Source organism: Hyla sarda, chromosome 1, assembly GCF_029499605.1.
Source record: "Hyla sarda isolate aHylSar1 chromosome 1, aHylSar1.hap1, whole genome shotgun sequence".
Lineage (NCBI taxonomy): Eukaryota > Metazoa > Chordata > Amphibia > Anura > Hylidae > Hyla > Hyla sarda.
The window spans coordinates 193,387,661-193,407,849 of record NC_079189.1 but is presented as its reverse complement, the minus strand read 5'-3'; the positions used below and the strand labels follow the sequence as shown (position 1 = coordinate 193,407,849).

Genomic DNA, 20,189 nt, shown 5'->3' with positions numbered 1-20,189 from the left:
GGCAGACTTACAGCATGGGGAGTAGGAACGCCAAGATCGTGATGGCTATTTTGTGCACCAAGTGCACTTCTTCAGACCACTCCCCCACTGTCGGTGTGAAATACCTGGCAGTGACGTCAGTGGGCATTCGCCTTCAAAAATACACCAATACGCCAAATACAATGTAGCTGAGGTAATTCGCCAATTAAAAAATCCCAAAACTACGAGGTTCTGAAAGAAACTCCCACTCAAAAATACAGTTCCAGCCCCTTCTGAGAACATATGTGGAAAAAGGCATCTTAAGCAAAAAAACAGCTAGCAAATTGTTCCCTAAAGATCCTAATTATCCTTGTTGGTACTTGTTGCCTAAAGTGCACAAGACGTTGGACTCCCCTCCCGGATGCCCTATTGTGTCCGGGATGGGGTCTATCCTTTAGCCTCTATCCAAATATGTGGATTGGCTACTCCATCCACTTCTGAATGATATATATGCACTGGTAAAGAATACCAACGATTTCTTATCCAAGATCCAAGAATATAAGTGGCTGAGAGGTTATTTGCTGGCAGGAATAGATATAGAAAGTCTTTACACCAACATTCCACAATCCCTCAGTATTCAATATATCCCTGAGGTTATCCCCAGAATATTATAGATGCCGCCTTCACTAGAGCAGCCTCACAAGATCATAACGCTTTATTGAGAAGAAGGAGAAAACATAAAAACCGTGACCTTAAGTGAATATTCAGAGTTGGAGTACCAGACAGTAGAATTAGCCCCTGATAGATTCTCTTTTGTGTTCGACTTTAGACCCCTTTCCAACACCATTAAAAAAGCAATAAATGACAACTGTCACTTCTTCAAAAAGACCCCCTGTTAAGTAAGGTTAGGGTGGGTTCACACTACGTTTTCTCCCATACGGGAGCGCATACGGCAGGGGGGAGCTAAAACCTTGCGCTCCCGTATGTCATTCATTTCAATGAGCCGGCCGGAGTGAAACGTTTGAGGTCCGGTTGTAAAAGCGCATACGGCGCAAAAATGAGCCGACCGGACCGAACGTTTCACTCCGGCCGGCTCATTGAAATGAATGACATACGGGAGCGCATACGAAGGCATACGGGAGCACGAGGTTTTAGCTCCCCCCTGCCGTATGCGCTCCCGTATGGGAGAAAACGTAGTGTGAACCCAGCCTTACTCAAAATAGAACCGTACTATCCTTTTGGAAAGTGAAGAATATGGGTAATCTTCTTAAAAGAAGCCGTTATGTGTCAGAAAAGAAAAGAGATCTATATTGGCTGAGTGGCACAGCACCCACGGGGAATCATTGCTGTGGGAGCTGTAAATGTGTCCAAGCTTGAAAAAAGGAAAAAACTTCATACTATGCTGATCCAAGGTATTTGTGAAATACCTTATGACATGCCGGACCGATCACATAGTTTATGGAATCTAGTGTGCATGCGGACGCTTCTATATAGAGAGCACTATACGCCCCATGCACACTTGCTTCCGTGAACACGTGCGGTCAGTAAAAACTTTAAAGGGCTGTCCCAGAATTATTGAGCATATTAAAAATGAACGTGTTGAAGTTCTTTAAAATCGTAAGAGTCCTCACTGTTGCTGGGGGAGACAGAAGGAGGCAAGGTGGATTCTGCAGGGTCCAGCTGGCCTGAATGATAAAGTGGATCTAAGTATATTTTCATGAAGTTACACTATGTTTCGCATTGTGTTGGTCTGTACGTATGTCTTTAGCCCTTTCTACAGCTTTTTTACACAGTTTTCACTTATTGGTGTATTTTTGAAGGCATACACCCACTGACGTCACTGCCAGGTATTTCACACCGGCACCGATGACAGTGGGGAAGTGGTCTGAAGATGTGCACTTGGTGAACGAAATAGCTATCACGCTCTTGGCGTTCCTCCTCCCCATGCTGTAAGTCTGCCGGTCACCGAATAAAGCACACCCGTTACTTCAATTGTGGCGAGTGCCATCTCAATTCTTTTGTGTGTATCTTGCTCTGAATTCCGGTTTGAGCACCCCGCTGAAGTGTATACGGACCAGTGTCCTTGGGAGTCATATCAGTCATTTGCGGGTTTACGAGAGCTGTGCCGAGAGCTTCGTCTTTCATATTTGTTAGATATAAAAAGCTCACTCACCACATGCTCCCAGTATGAGACTGGGAGGCTGCCAGGAGGAATAGTGCCCTAATGCAGCTTCCTGCCATGTATATAGGCCTGGTCTGAGAGGGAGGAGCAGAGTGTAGACCAAGCAAAAAAAATAAATAAAGAGAGGATAGAAAACACAATTTGAAGTCAATTTGAGAAAAAACAGACATGGTCGCACATCCACAACATGCAACTTGATCTAATGTTTCTCAGCAACATTTATTAAACTAACAGGTCGAGAGTGTAATTAATGATCATGGTGAGTGAGCTTTCTACATCTGTTCCCCCTGGTGCGGTGCAGTTTGGCGTCCCTTGCTGCCCCGTGTCTGTGGGGTGGTGCGGCCCAGGGACTGGTTTGAGTGGCATTGGGGCTGCTCTACCAGTTGGGTCGTTCCCTGTGGGCACTGGTGTTGGGGTGGTGGTAGTCGCCACTCAGTGCTGCGCCATTTTATGCTAGGAATGCTAGGGACCCACTACTTACAGGTGTCCGTGACGTGGCTAGCGGGCTTGCACTTCATGATCATAAAGTACACTAACAACCTGTTCTTTATGAATTAGATCAAGGTGCATGTTGTGGATGTGCGAACATGTCTGTTTTTTCTCAAGTTGAATTGACTCAATTTAAAGGACTGTTTTATACAAAAATGATTACATTCACTAGCTGAGTACCAGGCACTGCCCAGTTTTTCCTACCTAATCTTTGTGGGGCAGGAAAAGCAACAAAGGAGGAAGCTTTTGTCCTCATATCCTGTCCTCAAATTCTGACCCCATATCCCCTCATATCCTGGCCTCATATCCAGTCCTAATATCCCAACCTCATACCCCGACCTCATATCCTGTCCTCATATCCCGTCCCTATATCTCCTCCCCATATCCTGTCCCCATATCCCGTCCTCATATCCCCTCAGCATATCCTGTTCCTATATCCAGACCTCATATCCCGTCCCCATATCCCGAACTCATATCCCGTCCTCATATCTCGACCTCATGTCCCTTCCTCATATCCCCTTCCAATATCCTGTCCTCACATCTAGTCCTCATTTCTAATCCTCATATTTCCCATCCCCATATCCCGTCCTCAGGTGGGGCTGAGTTGTGAGGAAGATATAGTAAACTGAAAATAAAAGGGGTGTGGCTTAAAGGGTGGGCTTGTATTTGCAAGATTGGGCATGGAATGCGGGGAGGGTGTGGCTTGCCAACCGGACTGACACATTCACCAGGAGATGCGGAGCTTGTGGAGTAAAGTACCAGAAGTCCAATATACTTGCATGGGACTTGAAACAAAAACCCCATCCTTCACATATGGGGGTACGTTAGGGTTAAACTAACTATTTTATATTTTTATTTGGCATATACAGTCATGGCGGTAAATGTTGGCACCCCTTAAATTTTTCAAGAAAATGAAGTATTTCTCACAGAAAAGGATTGCAGTAACACATGTTTTGCTAAACACATGTTCATTCCCTTTGTGTGTATTGGAACTAAACCAAAAAAAGGAGGAAAAAAAGCAAATTGGACATAATGTCACACTAAACTCCAAAAATGGGCTGGACAAAATTATTGGCACCCTTTAAAACTGTGGATAAATAAGATTGTTTAAAGCATGTGATGCTCCATTAAACTCACCTGGGGCAAGTAACAGGTGTGGGCAATATAAAAATCACACCTGAAAGCAGATAAAAAGGAGAGAAGTTCACTTATTCTTTGCATTGTGTGTCTGTGCATGGACAACAAAAAGAGGAGAAGAGAACTGTCTGAGGACTTGAGAACCAAAATTGTAGAAAAATATCAACAATCTCAAGCTTACAAGTCCATCTCCGGAGATCTAGATTTGCCTTTGTCCACAGTGCGCAACATTATCAAGAAGTTTTCAACCCATGGCACTGTAGCTAATCTCAGAGAAAGGAAGGAAGTTCCGGCTCCCAAAGCTGGGTACAATTCCAAGTTTATTTCTTCATGTAAAAATCCAGTGCATGAGCAATAGTAAAAACATAGAAAAATAGCAACACAAAATGCACCAAAGCGTTTCGACTTAACGCTAAGTCTTAATCATGGCAACTACAATAACCAGCATGACTTCCTTATATACCCTCATATCCCATAGTTGATAGAGGCGGGGGGGTATATACCGCCCATGGGCGTGAACCCACAGGTGAAGTATAAATTGATCAAAAAATGTCAAAATTTGTCAAAAATTTATCAAAATATATATCAAAAGAGGAGAAATATATAAATGTATAAACTAGGTACAGGGATATATATCACTAGACACATGTAAAAAATATTAATAAATATAAGACAAATCATGTCTGTAGTTAAGTCCAGACGGGAAGCACGAGTCCATGCATAGGATCCAGAACGCCTCCCGTCTGAACAGAGCTTTGCACCAGTCTCCCCCTCTCCGGGGAGGGCGTACTCTCTCCAAACCTGTGACCTCTATCCTGGGAACAATGCCGTCATGATTTTCAACTATGTGTCTTGTTATGCCCGACATGGATCTGTTGGTAAATTGAGCATTTGTGGGTAAGTGTAAATGTTCCTGGATCCTGACTTTGAGTTTTCTGCTGGTGCATCCGATGTACTGTAGTTTGCAGTCTAGGCATGTAATACTATACACAACATGGTGAGTATGGCAGTTGATGTAGCTTTTAATGTTATAACTGATACTGGTGACACAAGATTTGAACGTGTTGGAATTAGTCATGAATTTACAGTTGCTACATCTATTCCTTCCACACTGATAATTCCCTTTAGTGGGCAGGTATCGCCCTGATTATTATAGGTAGTGATATCACTAGGTGATAATTGGGTATATAGGGATCTGGCTTTGCGTGGAATTACTTTTACATTATTGGCTTGTAATATTTGTGACATAATGGAGTCGTGATGTAACACTGGTAGGTGTTTATGGATGATATTTCTGATATCGGCAAACTGATTAGAGAAAGCTGTGGTGAAGGTTAAGGTATTGTCCATATCATTATGAATATGTAATGGTTTGTCCTTTAGGTAGTGTCCCGGCGGTTTGGAATTGACAATGCCCTCAGCTCTCGCTATTGTGTGTTTGTCGTACCCTCTATCTCGTAGGCGTTTCCTGATGTCTCTACATGTATCTAAATATATGGAATCTTGAGTAGAGGCAAGTCTAGCCCTAACAAATTTACCTGGGGAGGTTTTGAATGATGTGATGAGGATGACAGCTTGTGGAATGTAAAAGGCTGTTGCCCGAGCATGGTTTACGGAACAATTTAGTATTAATGCAGTTTTTATGTGTGTCACCGATAAGTGTGACATCCAGAAAATCGATACTCACAGAATTCATATTGGTTGTAAATTTTAAAGAAAAATCATTATCATTTAGAAACTGTGAGAATTGCTGCATTTGAATGGAAGTGCCTCTCCAGACTCGGAGGAGGTCGTCTATATAACGCCCATACCACCCTATAAGATGGTGAAAAGGGTTGGCTGGCGTGAACAAGACAACCTCCTCCCAGTATGCCATACAAAGATTGGCCAGTGACGGAGAAAATTTGGAGCCCATCGGGCAACCAGTGGTCTGCAAGTAATAAACATTGTTAAAACAAAAAAAATTGTGTTGTAATAGAAAAAGCATGACTTGTAGAATATACTCTTGTAAATCATAGCTATAATTGCTGTATTTTTTGAGGTGATGAGTTATGGCTATCACGGCCATGTCATGCGGAATGCATGTGTACAGGGCCGTAACGTCACAAGTCATCCAACTTTCATGTTCTGAACATTGAAGGTGTTCCACAGCCTGTAAAAGGGACTTAGTGTCCCTGATATGTCTGGTGGTCCTGCATACAAAGGGCTGCAACAGTTCATCCAACCAGGAACTCAGTCTTTCCAACAGGGAATCAATACCCGCGACTATGGGTCGCATTGGTGGAGGAAATGTACTCTTGTGCAGTTTCGGTAAAGCGTGAAATACAGGGCATTTCACATGTGGCGGTTTTAAATATTCAGATTGTCTTTCAGAGATGATATGTAGAGTTACGCCTTCTTCCAAAAGTTGTTTTAATTTGTTTCTGACAATTTCCGTGGGGTTGTAGCTTAACTTGCGGTATGTGTTTGTATCCTGCAACATCTTTAGTATCAATGTCTCATACAATGCGGTATCCATAACAGCTACAGAGCCCCCTTTGTCTGACTGCCGTATGGTCAACATTTTATTTTCCATTAATTCCTTAACAGCTTTTCTCTGATTGGCTGTGAGATTGTGTGCATATCTATTGTTACACTGTTGTTGATAAAGAATTTTCAAGTCCTGCTCCACCCTTTGTTGAAAGGTGTCCATACTGTCAGATCTGGAGTTGATGGGATAAAAATCTGGATTTTTTGTGTTGAATGTATTGATGGTACTGGAGAATTTATTTGTGTCATCAGGTGTTTGCTGTAGATCCACAAGTATCTGGGTGGCAACATGGTCCTGGAAAGTGCTCTGTAGGGACATATGGCATCGTCCTCTGACATTAAGGTACTGTACATTTATAGAGTCACTACCAGGAACCGGTTCAGCCTCTGTACTTTGAAAAAAATGCCTTTTGATGGTTAGTAGGCGAACAAATTTGTTGACATCAAGAATCGTGTGATATAGGTCAAAATTACAAGTGGGGACGAACGTGAGACAAGTGGGGACGAACGTGAGACTTTTTCGAGGACCTCTATTTGTGCACTGCTAAGTATCTGTGCCGATAAGTTGACTACTGAATTTTTCATTGTTTGTATTTCGGTTGATATTTGTTCTTTATCGTATATGTGGCTCTTGCAGTCTCTCCTCAACTTGTGTTTCCTTCCCGACCTATGTCTCCTCCGTCTCCTTTTTTTGGCCTGCGTTATGTCCCTGTTCATATTCAGCGTTTTGTCATTTTTTGCCGGTTGATTATTTCTTTGATCGGTCTTGGAGGACCTGGCTTCATATTCGCTATCTGTGCCATAGTTGGTGGCCTCATTTTCTGAGGAACTGAAGCTCACATTTTTTCGCTGTGGTGTATTGTGTATTTTGGAATATTTAATATAGATCTTGGTTTATATGATTTTTTAGTTTGCCAGTTATATACTGTTACGCCGAGCGCTCCGGGTCCCCGCTCCTCCCCGGAGCGCTCACAGCGTTCTCCCATTCGCAGCGCCCCGGTCAGACCTGCTGACCGGGTGCGCTGCGATAATGTTCCCAGCCGGGATGCGATTCGCGATGCGGGACGTGCCCGCTCGCAATGCGCATCCCGACCCGCTTACCAGACTCGTTCCGGCGCGCACGGCACCACTCCCTAGCTCCCCTACCTCTTATCTCTGAACTCTTTGATCGCCTACGAGGCGCCCACATCTTTACCAAGCTGGACTTAAGAGGTGCATATAATCTCATCCGCATCAGGGAGGGGGACGAGTGGAAGACCGCGTTTAACACCAGAGATGGACACTTTGAATATCTGGTTATGCCCTTTGGGCTTTGCAACGCCCCTGCCGGCTTCCAAGACTTTGTAAATGAAATTTTTCGTGATCTTCTATATACCTGTGTTGTGGTCTACCTAGACGATATTTTGATTTTTTCTGCTAACCTAGAAGAACCCCGCCGGCATGTCCGCATGGTTCTTCAGAGACTTCAGGACAATCAATTATAGGCCAAAATGGAAAAATGTCTCTTTGAATGTCAATCTCTTCCCTTCCTAGGATACTTAGTCTCTGGCCAGGTACTCCAAATGGACCCAGACAAACTATCAGCCGTATTGGATTGGCCACGCCCCTCCGGACTCCGTGCTATCCAACGTTTTTTGGGGTTTGCCAATTATTACAGACAATTTATTCTGCATTTTTCCACTATTGTGGCCCCTATCGTGGCCCTAACCAAGAAAAACGCCAACCCTAAGTCCTGGCCTCCTCAAGCGGAAGATGCATTCAATCATCTCAAAACTGCCTTTTCTTCTGCTCCCGTACTCTCCAGACCTGATCCATCTAGGCCCTTCTCGCTGGAGGTAGACGCCTCCTCGGTGGGAGCTGGAGCAGTACTCCTACAGAAAAATTCTTCCGGACATGCTGTTACTTGTGGTTTCTTTTCTAGGACCTTCTCTCCGGCGGAGAAAAACGACTCCATTGGTGATCGAGAACTACTGGCCATAAAATTGGCGCTTGAAGAATGGAGGCACCTGCTGGAGGGATCCAAATATCCAGTTATTATATACACTGATCACAAGAATCTCTCTTATCTTCAGTCTGCCCAACGGCTGAACCCTCGCAAGGCTAGGTGGTCGTTGTTCTTTGCCCGTTTTAACTTTGAAATTCATTTTCGCCCTGCTGACAAGAACATTAGGGCTGACGCCCTCTCTCGTTCATCGGATGCCTCTGAAGTGGAAGCTTCCCGCAAAACATTATTCCTCCGGACTGTCTGATCTCCACTTCTCCAGCCTCCATCAGACAAACTCCTCCAGGGAAGACCTTCGTCTCTCCACGCCAGCGCATCCAAGACGGTCAGAGGTAAAAAAAAATGTCTTGTTGATTGGGAGAATTGCAGCCCAGAGGAGAGGTCATGGGAACCTGAGGACAACATTCTTGACAAGAACCTTATTCTCAAATTCGAACGGACCAAAAAGAGGGGGAGACCCAAGGGGGAGGGGGGGGGGTACTGTTACGCCGAGCGCTCCGGGTCCCTGCTCCTCCCCGGAGCGCTCACAGCGTTCTCCCATTCGCAGCGCCCCGGTCAGACCTGCTGACCGGGTGCGCTGCGATAATGTTCCCAGCCGGGATGCGATTCGGGATGCGGGACGCACCCGCTCGCGATGCGCATCCCGACCCGCTTACCAGACTCGTTCCCCGTCTGTGCTGTCCCGGCGCGCGCGGCCCCGTCTTTGCAATTTAAAGGGCCGGTGCGCCACTGATTGGCGCATGGGTTTTAATCAGTACCTTCACCTGTGCACTTCCCTATTTATACCTCACTTCCCCTGTACTCCCTTGCCGGATCTTGTTGCGATTGTGCCAGTGAAAGCGTTTCCTTGTGTGTTCCTAGCCTGTGTTCCAGACCTCCTGCCGTTGCCCCTGACTACGATCCTTGCTGCCTGCCCTGACCTTCTGCTACGTCCGACCTTGCTCTTGTCTACTCCCTTGTACCGCGCTTATCTCAGCAGTCAGAGAGGTTGAGCCGTTGCCGGTGGATACGACCTGGTTGCTACCGCTGCTGCAAGACCATCCCGCCTTGCGGCGGGCTCTGGTGAAAACCAGTAGCATCTTAGAACCGGTCCACCGACACGGTCCACGCCAATCCCTCGCTGACACAGAGGATCCACCTCCAGCCAGCCGAATCGTGACATATACCATGTTTGTCGTGTAATCTCTCAGGTCTCTATTGAATTTAGTTTTCTTGATGTTGGTAAAAATTGTCAGAAACAAATTAAAACAACTTTTGGAAGAAGGCGTAACTCTACATATCATCTCTGAAAGACAATCTGAATATTTAAAATCGCCACATGTGAAATGCCCTGAATTTCACGCTTTACCGAAACTGCACAAGGGTACATTCCCTCCACCAATGCGACCCATAGTCGCGGGTATTGATTCCCTGTTGGAAAGACTGAGTTCCTGGTTGGATGAACTGTTGCAGCCCCTTGTATGCAGGACCAACGGACATATCAGGGACACTAAGTCCCTTTTACAGGCTGTGGAACACCTTCAATGGTCAGAATATGAAAGTTGGATGACATGTGACGTCACGGCCCTGTACACATGCATTCCGCATGACATGGCCGTGATAGCCATAACTCATCACCTCAAAAAAATACAGCAATCATAGCTATGATTTACAAGAGTATATTCTACAAGTCATGCTTTTTCTATTACAACACAATTTTTTTTGTTTTAACAATGTTTATTACTTGCAGACCACTGGTTGCCCGATGGGCTACAAATTTTCTCCGTCACTGGCCAATCTTTGTATGGCATACTGGGAGGAGGTCGTCTTGTTCACGCCAGCACACCCTTTTCACCATCTTATAGGGTGGTATGGGCGTTATATAGACGACCTCCTCCTAGTCTGGAGAGGCACTTCCATTCAAATGCAGCAATTCTCACAGTTTCTAAATGAATGCTGGTTATTGTAGTTGCCATGATTAACACTTAGCGTTAAGTCAAAACGCGTTGGTGCGTTTTGTGTTGCTATTTTTCTATGTTTTTACTATTGCTCATGCACTGGATTTTTACATGAAGAAATAAACTTGAAATTTTACCCAGCTTTGGGAGCCGGAACTTCCTTCCTTTCTCTGTGATTGCTCCACCTGAGGACTTGGCCTCAGAGATTCATCCGAAGCTCCCGCTGGTTCAGGTGTATTGTGCTACGATTTCTTGTATCTTGGACACGACTGGGTAAGCTGATATACCTCCCTTTTTTTCTATTACTGTAGCTAATCTCCCTGGGCGTGGACGGAAGAGAAAAATTGATGAAAGATGTCAACGCAGGATAGTCCGGATGGTGGATAAGCAGCCCCAAACAAGTTCCAAAGATATTCAAGCTGTCTCAGGGAGCATCAATGTCAGCGCAAACTATCCGTCCATATTTAAATGAAATGAAACGCTATGGCAGGAGACCCAGGAGGACCCCACTGCTGACACAGAGACATAAAAAAGCAAGACTACATTTTGCCAAAATGAACTTTACTAAGCCAAAATCCTTCTGGGAAACATCTTGTGGACAGATGAGACCAAGATAGAGCTTTTTGGTAAAGCACATCATTTTACTGTTTACCAAAAACAGAATGAGGCCTACAAAGAACCTACACAGTACCTACAGTGAAATATGGTGGAGGTTCAATGAGGTTTTGGGGTTGTTTTGCTGCCTCTGGAACTGGGTGCCTTGAATGTGTGCAAGCCATCATGAAATCTGAGGATTACCAACGGATTTTGGGTCGCACTGTACAACCCAGTGTCAGACAGCTGGGTTTGCATCCGAGATCTTGTGTATTCAGCAGGACAATGACCCCAAACATTTGTCAAAAAAACACCCAGAAATGGATGGCAACAAAGTGCTGGAGAGTTCTGAAATGGCCAACAATGAGTCCAGATCTAAATCCCATTGAACACCTGTGGAGAGATCTTAAAATTGCTGTTGGGAAAAGTCGCCTTCCAATAAGAGAGACCTGGAGCAGTTTGCAAAGGAAGAGTGGTCCAACATTACGGCTGAGAGGTGTAAGAAGCTTATTGATGGTTATAGGAAGCAACTGATTTCAGTTACTTTTTCCAAAGGGTGTGCAACCAAATATTAAGTTAAGGGTGCCTATTATTTTGTCCAGCCCATTTTTAGAGTTTGGTGTGACATTATGTCCAATTTGATTTTTTTCTCCCTTTTTTGGTTTAGTTCCAATACACACTAAGGGAATAAATATGTGTATAGCAAAACATGTGTTTCTGCAATCCTTTTCTGTGAGAAATACTTAATTTTCTTGAAAAATTTCAGGGGTTCAAACATTTACGCCATGTATGTAAGTAACATGTAAAGTATTATCGAAATTTCTCCAGCCGTAGGGAAGTTATGATGAATTTGCATTGGAATTTAAACAAAAACCCCGACCCTCGGAAATGAGGGCATTTTTTGGGTTAAATTAACTATCCTATATTTTTTGTGGACATATAAGTAACATGTGACCAAGTATTATCGAAATATCTCGAGCTGTTTCGAAGTTATGCAGTTATACATATATTTCCCATAGACTTGTATGGGACTTAAAAGGGGTATTCCAGGCCAAAACTTTTTTTATATATATCAACTGGCTCTGGAAAGTTAAACAGATTTGTAAATTACTTCTATTAAAAAATCTTAATCCTTCCAATAGTTATTAGCTTCTGAAGTTGAGTTGTTGTTTTCTGTCTAACTGCTCTCTGATGACTCACGTCTCGGGAGCTGTGCAGTTCCTGTGGGGATATTCTCCCATCATGCACAGCTCCCGGGACGGGACATCATCATTGAGCAGTTAGACAGAAAACTTCAGAAGCTAATAACTATTGGAAGGATTAAGGTTTTTTAAAAGAAGTAATTTACAAATCTGTTTAACTTTCCGGAGCCAGTTGATATATATAAAAAAAGGTTTTGCCTGGAATACCCCTTTAAATAAAAACCCAGACTCTCACAAATGGGGGTGAGTAAGGGTTAAATCACCTATCCTATGTTTGTTGTTGACATATTAGTAACATGTGTGCCAAGTTTCATGTTAATATCTTCGGCCGTTTGGAAGTGATGCTGGAACATACACATACACACACACACACGTTGTTTTCTTTATATATATATATATATATATATATATATATATATATATATATATATACACACACTAGCTGAGTACCCAGCGTTGCCCGGTTTTTCCTTCCTAATCCTTGTTGGGGAGGAAAATAAACAAAGGAGGAAGCTTTTGACTTCATATCCCGTCCTCATATATTGTTGTCATATCCCGACCTCCTATCCAGTCATCATATCCCGTCCTCCTATCCCGTCCTCCTTTACCGTCCTCCTATCTCGACCTCCTTTCCCGTCCTCCTATCCCGTCCTCCTATCCCGTCCTCATATCTCGACCTCCTTTCCCGTCCTCCTATCCCGTCCTCCTATCCCGACCTCCTATCTCGACCTCCTATCCCGTCCTCCTATCCCGACCTCCTATCCCGACCTCCTATCCCGACCTCCTGTCTCAACCTCCTATCCCGACCTCCTATCCCGGTCCTCCTATCCCGACCTGTAATATGTGTACCAGGTATTGAAATATCTCCAGCCGTACAGAAGTTATGTGGGAACATACATTTCCCATTGATTTGCATGGGACTTTAAACAAAAACCCCGACCCTCACAAATGGGGTAGTTAAGGGTTAAATTAACTATCCTATATTTTAAGTGGACATATAAGTAACATGTGACAAAGTATTCTCGAAATATCTCCAGCCATTTGTAAGTTATGTAGTAACATATTTCCCATAGACTTGTATGGGACTTTAAACATAAACCCCGACCCTGGCAAATGGGGGTGAGTAAGGGTTAAATCACATATCCTGTGTTTGTTGTTGACATATAAGTAACGTGTGTCAAGTTTCATGTTAATATCTTTAGCCATTTGGACGGGATGCTGGAACATACACACATACACACATTGAGATATAGAGATATATATATATATATATATATTATTGTCCAAAACCACATGCCAACCTGAAACAGCTAGCTCCATAAATGGAAAAACAGTTCTTTTGCCCCCAGAAATAGGCCAGGCATATGTCCCTCAATAAACAATTTTGTGCCTAGATCTCTGAAAACAAAATGATACAGGGTACAGATGCACCTGGAAATTCTAGGCACTGGAGAGAGGACATGGGGCATCTGCCCAGGGTGCCAAATGATAAGTAACTGGCACTCACCACCTAGCTCCTGTCCACTATTGATGAATCTTTATGTCACCTCTTATTATAAATACTGAACATCTCTGGCTATAGGATTTAGAGGATTTTAGTAAATTTTGACTTTCATCGTGAGAGGAGTAAAAACTGGATGTATCAGTACATGGTCGATTTCCAGGAACCAAGGAACCATATTCCAATCCTCCTTCACTCTTGTTAGACAATGTGGATGAATAGATTTATCATTATGGTAAGTATAACCTCATAACTGTCTAGATTTGGTAAACATTAATAGGTGACCTACTTCATCAGAAGCCAAGTATACACACAGGTGAGCAACTTCTTCTGCTGTGGCCATTCTGCCCGTCTTCTGCCTTGCAAGGAAGTCATTTAAAGCCTAGTCAAACCACAGAAAAACGATGAAATACTAAGTGCAAATAGATCTTTTCAGCTTGTAATATGTCGTGTTCTTACCTGTTCAGGGTTTGGCTGGGCTTGGATCCTTTCTCTTAGTGATGGTGTATCCACAGTTCCTAAATATAATTGATATGTTAAACATGTTTGAGGTGTTACTATGACACTTAATCCTCAATAAAAACAAGAGAAAAAAAAGTAATGACACCATGATGTTAGGCACTTTTATTTTATACCACAGTGGAAAATAACATAATTTTCATAAATTATTTTGGAAATTATATATCACGGCAGTTGTGTGGAACACTTCTAGCCAATAATTCTAAAAGAAACTCGAAATTAGGGATTGACCGATACGATAATCTGTGGAGGTTAGGGCCAAAAGCCGATAACTTATACCGATATTCCGGTATAGGTTATCGGCTATTTAACCCCCCGCGACACCGCTGCAGATCATTGATTTAAAGCGGGCACTTTAAATCAATGAACTGCAGCGGCTTTTGCGGTGCCATAGACCGCCGCCACCCGCTTCTCTCCCCCTGCCTGTCCGGGGGTCCTCCTGAGTCCTATCACCGCGACCGCCCCCCCCCCACCGCCACGCCGCCCACCGCACCGGCCCCATTGCCTCCCCCACCGCCCCGGCCCCATTTCCTCCCCCATTCCCGGTTTTATAATTACCTGTTCCCGGGGTCCACTCTACATCTGGCTCCGGTGGCGTCCTCCTGAGCTGTCACTGTGCGCACTGATGGTGACGTCACGTTGAGGACGTCACTCGTCATTGCGCACAGCGTAACACAGGACGCAGCAGGAGCCAGAAGCAGCGTGGACCCCAGCCCCCGGGAACAGGTAATTATAAAACCGGGGATGGGGGAGGCAATGGGGCCAGGGCAGTGCGGTGGGGGGTGTGACGCGTTGCGGTGGGTCAGTGGGGAGGGCGGTCGTGGTGCGGTGGGTGGTGCGTCACGGTGCGGGTGGTGCAGGGGGCGGGGCATTATCAGATTATCGGCAAGGTAATTGCCGATACCGATGATGCCCAAAATCATGAATTTCGGACAATAATATCGGCCAAACCGATAATCAGTCGATCCCTACTCAACTACTCAAAAATTAAGTGATATTTAAACATAACATTAGAAGTTCAAAATCCACCCAAAATGTGGATGACCCATTCCCCTCAAAAATTTTATCATGTATACACAAAACTCACACTAAGGTTGGAGTGCAATCCTCCTGTGGGTAACCAAATAAAATGGTCCAACTTTACAACTAAAAGGGGAGAGGTTATGATAGGGGGGTATTTTCAAAGTTCACCCTATTCCATGGGCCCTATCACACCCTTCTTGGCAAGTGATGCTTCACCCTGAAAAGGGCTGTCCCCCCCCACTGAAACCTGACCCTACCTCACCCAAGATGACCCTAACCTCACAACACACTTCTGTATATAAAGGCAGAGTCTCTGAGTCTCTAAGTGTTAGGCCATATAGAAGATAGGCAAATAAAAAAGGTTGTTTGTACTTTTGTGGGGTGTCAGGCTAGCACACAGACCACAAAAGTATTACCAATTAATTTTATGTGCCCATATACTATACAGCCTACATTCAATGACCATGACATTTGTCGACTAAAGGACCTTTTGGTTGCAGACGTGTCGGGAGGTTAGGACCCTAAATGGCATTCTAGCCTCAAAAATAAAGGACCTTTTAACAAGTAATCTAAATCATGAGATTAAGAATATAAATACAAAATAGCATTATGTCGCAATATTTTTGTATGTAACACTTTAACTCTGCATTCTGTACAAAAGCTTTTTTAACCCTTTTCGGCCCTGTCGTGTATACACATGGGGCAGACAGGAGATTTTTCATGTGAATTGTCGTACAGCGCTTGCATGTGTACACTCAGGAACTCAGCCTGGACCATAAGCAGCGGTTGTCGGCAGTAAAATATGTCGAGATTAGATCTTGCAATCTGATTGGTTGCTATGGGCAACTGCACTACTCTTCCTCTACACAGGTTTTGATAAATCTCCCCCCAAGGGTCTTGAATTTTGTCAGAATACTGTGATTTCTTAGAGTACCCAGAATTCTGTTCAGCAAGCATTCGGCTTGTGTTTATTTTCGGTGCTTCATCTCAGATTCCTTTCTTCCAAGCTGGCAACATATTTTTTGTAGTTTTGCAGATTCCTCGCAGAATGTACATGGACTTTGTGTAGAATTTATGCTAAATTTCTTGCAAGCAACATACAGATTCTGGAGAGAATTCAGAGTCCTAGTGAATTCAATGGACTCTGCTGAGGAATTCTGCAAAAACTATAGAAAGGTTCACTGGTTTTTGCAGAATCCAGAATTTCTTCAGCAGAAAATTTGCTGTGTGAATTGAACAGCCAAAATTCCATTCAACACAATGTTAACTTCAAGTAGATGAATTTATTCCTCAGTCCTGCTTATGTGGGGGTCATATGATCAACTAGAACTCCTGGATGAAACATCTTAGAATAGCTGTTAAAACGACATCTATCAAAAGATAGAAATCTGACATTGAAAAAAAGTTATGGCTCTTATGGCTAAATATATATATCATGTTAAGAATACAAAATTGTAAAAAGTATTTTATTTACCTGGACATATACAGTTACACCGTATCCCTTGCTCAATGAAATCTGCAGCAACAGATTTTGTCAAGCCAATGACTGCAGCCTTTGAAGTGCTATATACACATCTGTTTACTACTCCTGGAAGGAAGGAATATGTAGTTACTAGAAACACAGTGTAACCTACATATACAGAAAACAAGATGTTAAATTCATTCCTCTTCATGAATTGCAGCATGTATACAAATAAACTAAATAAATTGTTGTATCTCAGCTATTTGCATCTATAATTCACTATTCTTAAAGGAAATCTGTCACCAGTGACACCTGCACTAACTTGTCGGTACCGACAGATAGTGCAGGTGACACTAGGGCTGGGCGGTCTACTGGTTCATACCGAATACCAATTTTTTTTTTGCTCATACCCCAATATCGGTTGGGCCCCTCCCCCCCTCGAATGAGTGAATTATCCGCCGCAGCGCGCTGTCCCCACATCAGGGAACTAATCATATTTGACCCGCGAGCGCTATTCTGCTCCCCCCAAATATGCTAGAAATCTGTACTACAAGTAACGCTGCAAAACTAAACAAAACAAACTTTAACTTACCTTCCGACATGGTCCCTCCTCATGGTCCCTCCGCTGCAGTCCTGGCGATGGGAACGTCACAGAGCCGTCAGCCTATCACCGGCCGCAGCGATGTCCCGCCTCGGCCGCTGATAGGCTGAGCCCACTGTCATGTAATGAGCATAAATGACAGTGCGCTCAGCCTGTCACCAGCCGCAGCGATGTCCTGCCCCGGCCGATGATAGGCTGGCGGCTCTGTGACTTTCCCGTCCCAAGGAAACAGCAAGAGGACCACAGGGCAGGACAGTGAAGACGGTAGCAGAGCAACGGGGGAACGTAAGCAGGTTAGTTAAAGTTTATTTTGTTTATTTTTGCAGCCCGGGAAACGTTATTTGTAGTACAGATTTCTAGCGCCGGCGTCCCGCAACTCATAGGAGGATGAGCAGAGGAGCGCACGCGGGTGACATGATGTGGGGACAGCGCCCAGGTCACATGGAGGGGGATACCGTTAAATACTGTGGAACCGCCATCACTTAAAAAAATACCGTGATACACGTTTTTGCTCATACTGCCCAGCCCTAGGTGACACTAATGACAACGGTACTTATCTTGTCCGGTTCCATGCAGGGGATCTCCAGTAATCTTCTCCGTTAAGCTTCAGCTCCAAGCCCGGCTTGGGGCACGGGCAAAGCTTAGCAACGTCACCGTTGCTGCTCCCTGCTGGGTCCCGCTGCTAGAGAACAGCAGCGGTGATGTCACTAAGCTCCGCCTGTGTCCCAAGCCGGGTAGGAGCTGAAGCTTACCGGAGAAGATTACCGGAAATCCCCTGCACGGAACACGACAAGGTAAGTAACATTGTCATCAGTGTCACCTGCGCTGCAGTACTGTGGACAGGTTAGTGCAGGAGACACTGGTGACAGATTTCCTTTAAAGTAAGGCTGCCGCAGCAAACGTTTGGGATTTATAGAGACCAAAGCAGAAAGCTAAAAGGAATGAACACAGATTTTAGCCAGCCAGCCATCTCACAATAAAGATGCAGGAATATTACAGTAGAACTATAGCTGAGCTCTTTAATATAAAAAAATAATACACTAATGCTTGCCTGTTACCTATTTTCTTTAGTGGCGACTGCCTGGCCTTCAGGTATGTTCATTAGGACAATGCTTTGATAAGTGATTGTAGCTAAGCTCCATTGTAGTCTAAGGCTAGGTTCACATTGCCGTTGAGCACTGCTAAAGGGAGCTGAGTGGGGGGAAAAAAAAAATAGTGCATTTTTTCCTCCATTTAATTACTCCTAAATAACAGACCCACTTCAAGTCAATGGGATCTGTTGTGTCCGTTGTGCAAAGGGTCCCTTCGGCTTCATTGTTTAGTGCCAAGCAAGTTGACACCCAGAACACAACAGTGGTGTGAACTTGCTGAAGCTATTTGCAAAGTCTGTGGAAGTGTAAGGATGTTTGCCCACAGTTTTTGTAGCCCTTTCTTAAAGGGGTACTCCAGTGGAAAACAATTTATTTTAAATTAACTGGTGCCAGAAAGTTAGAGAGATTTGTAAATTACTTCTATTAAATAATCTTAATCCTTCCTGTACTTATCAGCTGCGGTTTACTACAGAGAAAGTTCTTATCACAGTGCTCTCTGCTGACACCTCTGTCCATGTCAGGAACTGTCCAGAGCAGGAGAGGTTTGCTATGGGGATTTGCTCCTGCTCTGGACACTTCCTGACATGGACAGAGGTGTCAGCAGAGAGCACTGTGGACAGACAGAAAAGAAATTCAAAAAGATAAGAACTTCTCTGTAGTAAACTGCAGCTGATTAGTACTGGAAGGATTAAGATTCTTTAAAGGGGTACTCCGCCTCCAGACATCTTATCCCCTATCCAAAGGATAGGAGATAAGATGTCAGATCGCCGCGGTCCCGCTGCTGGGGAGCCCCGGGATCCCCGCTGCGGCACCGCACTATCATTACTGCACAGAGCGAGTTCGCTCTGCACGTAATGACGGGCAATACAGGGGCCGGAGCATCGTTACGTCACTGCTCCGCCCCTCGTGATGTCACGGCCCGTCCCCCTTAATACATGTCTATGGGAGGGGGCGTGGCAGTCGTCACGCCCCCTGCCATAGACTTGCATTAAGGGGACGGGCTGTGATGTCACGAGGGGCGGAGCCATGACGTCACGCTGCTCCGTCCCTGTACCGCCCGTCATTACGCACAGAGCGAACTCGCTCTCTGCAGTAATGATAGCGCGGTGCCGCAGCGGGGATCCATGGGCTACCCAGCAGCGGGACCACGCGATCTGACATCTTATCCCCTATCCTTTGGATAGGGGATAAGATGTCTGGGGGCGGAGTACTCCTTTAATAGAAGTAATTTACAAATCTGTTTAACTTTCTGGCACCAGTTGATTTAAAATAAATTGTTTTAAACCTCAAAAAAGGGCCAGAAAACTGTTTTTGCTTGTCTATTTTTCAGCCTTTTCTGTATTTTTGAGCCATAAAATAGCTGTTAAATGGGTAAAAAATGGAACAAAATAATTCATGTGATCATAGCCTGAAACCCATAAGCTACCTCAAAGGGGTACTCCACCCCTAGACATCTTATCCCCTATCCAAAGGATAGGGGATAAAAGGTCTTATTGCGGGGGGCCCGCCGCTGGGGACCCCCGCAATATAGCATGCGGCACCCACCTGTTTCTGGTCCGGAAGCACTGGAGGGTCTGGGTCCCGACCACGGGAACGGAAGTTCGTGACGTCACGACTCCGCCCCCGAGTGACGTCACGCCCTGTCCCCTCAATGCAAGTCTATGGGAGGGGGCGTGACGGCAATGGCTGTGCAATCAACCGGCAAAAACATGCCAGACATGGTCAAATGTTCCACTTAGTCAAATGGATGATCACTCAGACATCTGTTTAACCTCAGACCTCGTGAACACAGAAACTTCCCCCCAGAAAAGAGAAGGATCATGTTAGTCACAAATTTGATTTTTCCAATTGTTAATTTTTTTTATTTTATTATAATTTAATTGGGTCATAAAGCCTATATGTGCCACCTTAATTTTACAGTGTGTCTGTTATGTAGTATTATCCAACCATGCATGTTACTTA

The 20,189-nt window shown here is 44.5% G+C and overlaps 1 protein-coding gene across 2 annotated transcripts in view; it reads right to left on the bottom strand.

The window, feature by feature from the left end:
• BDH2 (3-hydroxybutyrate dehydrogenase 2) overlaps positions 1–20,189 on the bottom strand; it is a 44,549-nt gene that overhangs the window by 7,626 nt on the left and 16,734 nt on the right. For both annotated transcript variants that reach the window (XM_056566349.1, XM_056566359.1), the window contains exons 7-9: positions 16,548–16,661; positions 13,991–14,049; positions 13,821–13,913 (exon numbers count right to left, since the gene is read on the bottom strand). In XM_056566349.1, the coding sequence (XP_056422324.1) occupies positions 13,821–13,913; positions 13,991–14,049; positions 16,548–16,661 (266 nt within the window). The remainder of the gene's footprint in view (positions 1–13,820; positions 13,914–13,990; positions 14,050–16,547; positions 16,662–20,189) is intronic.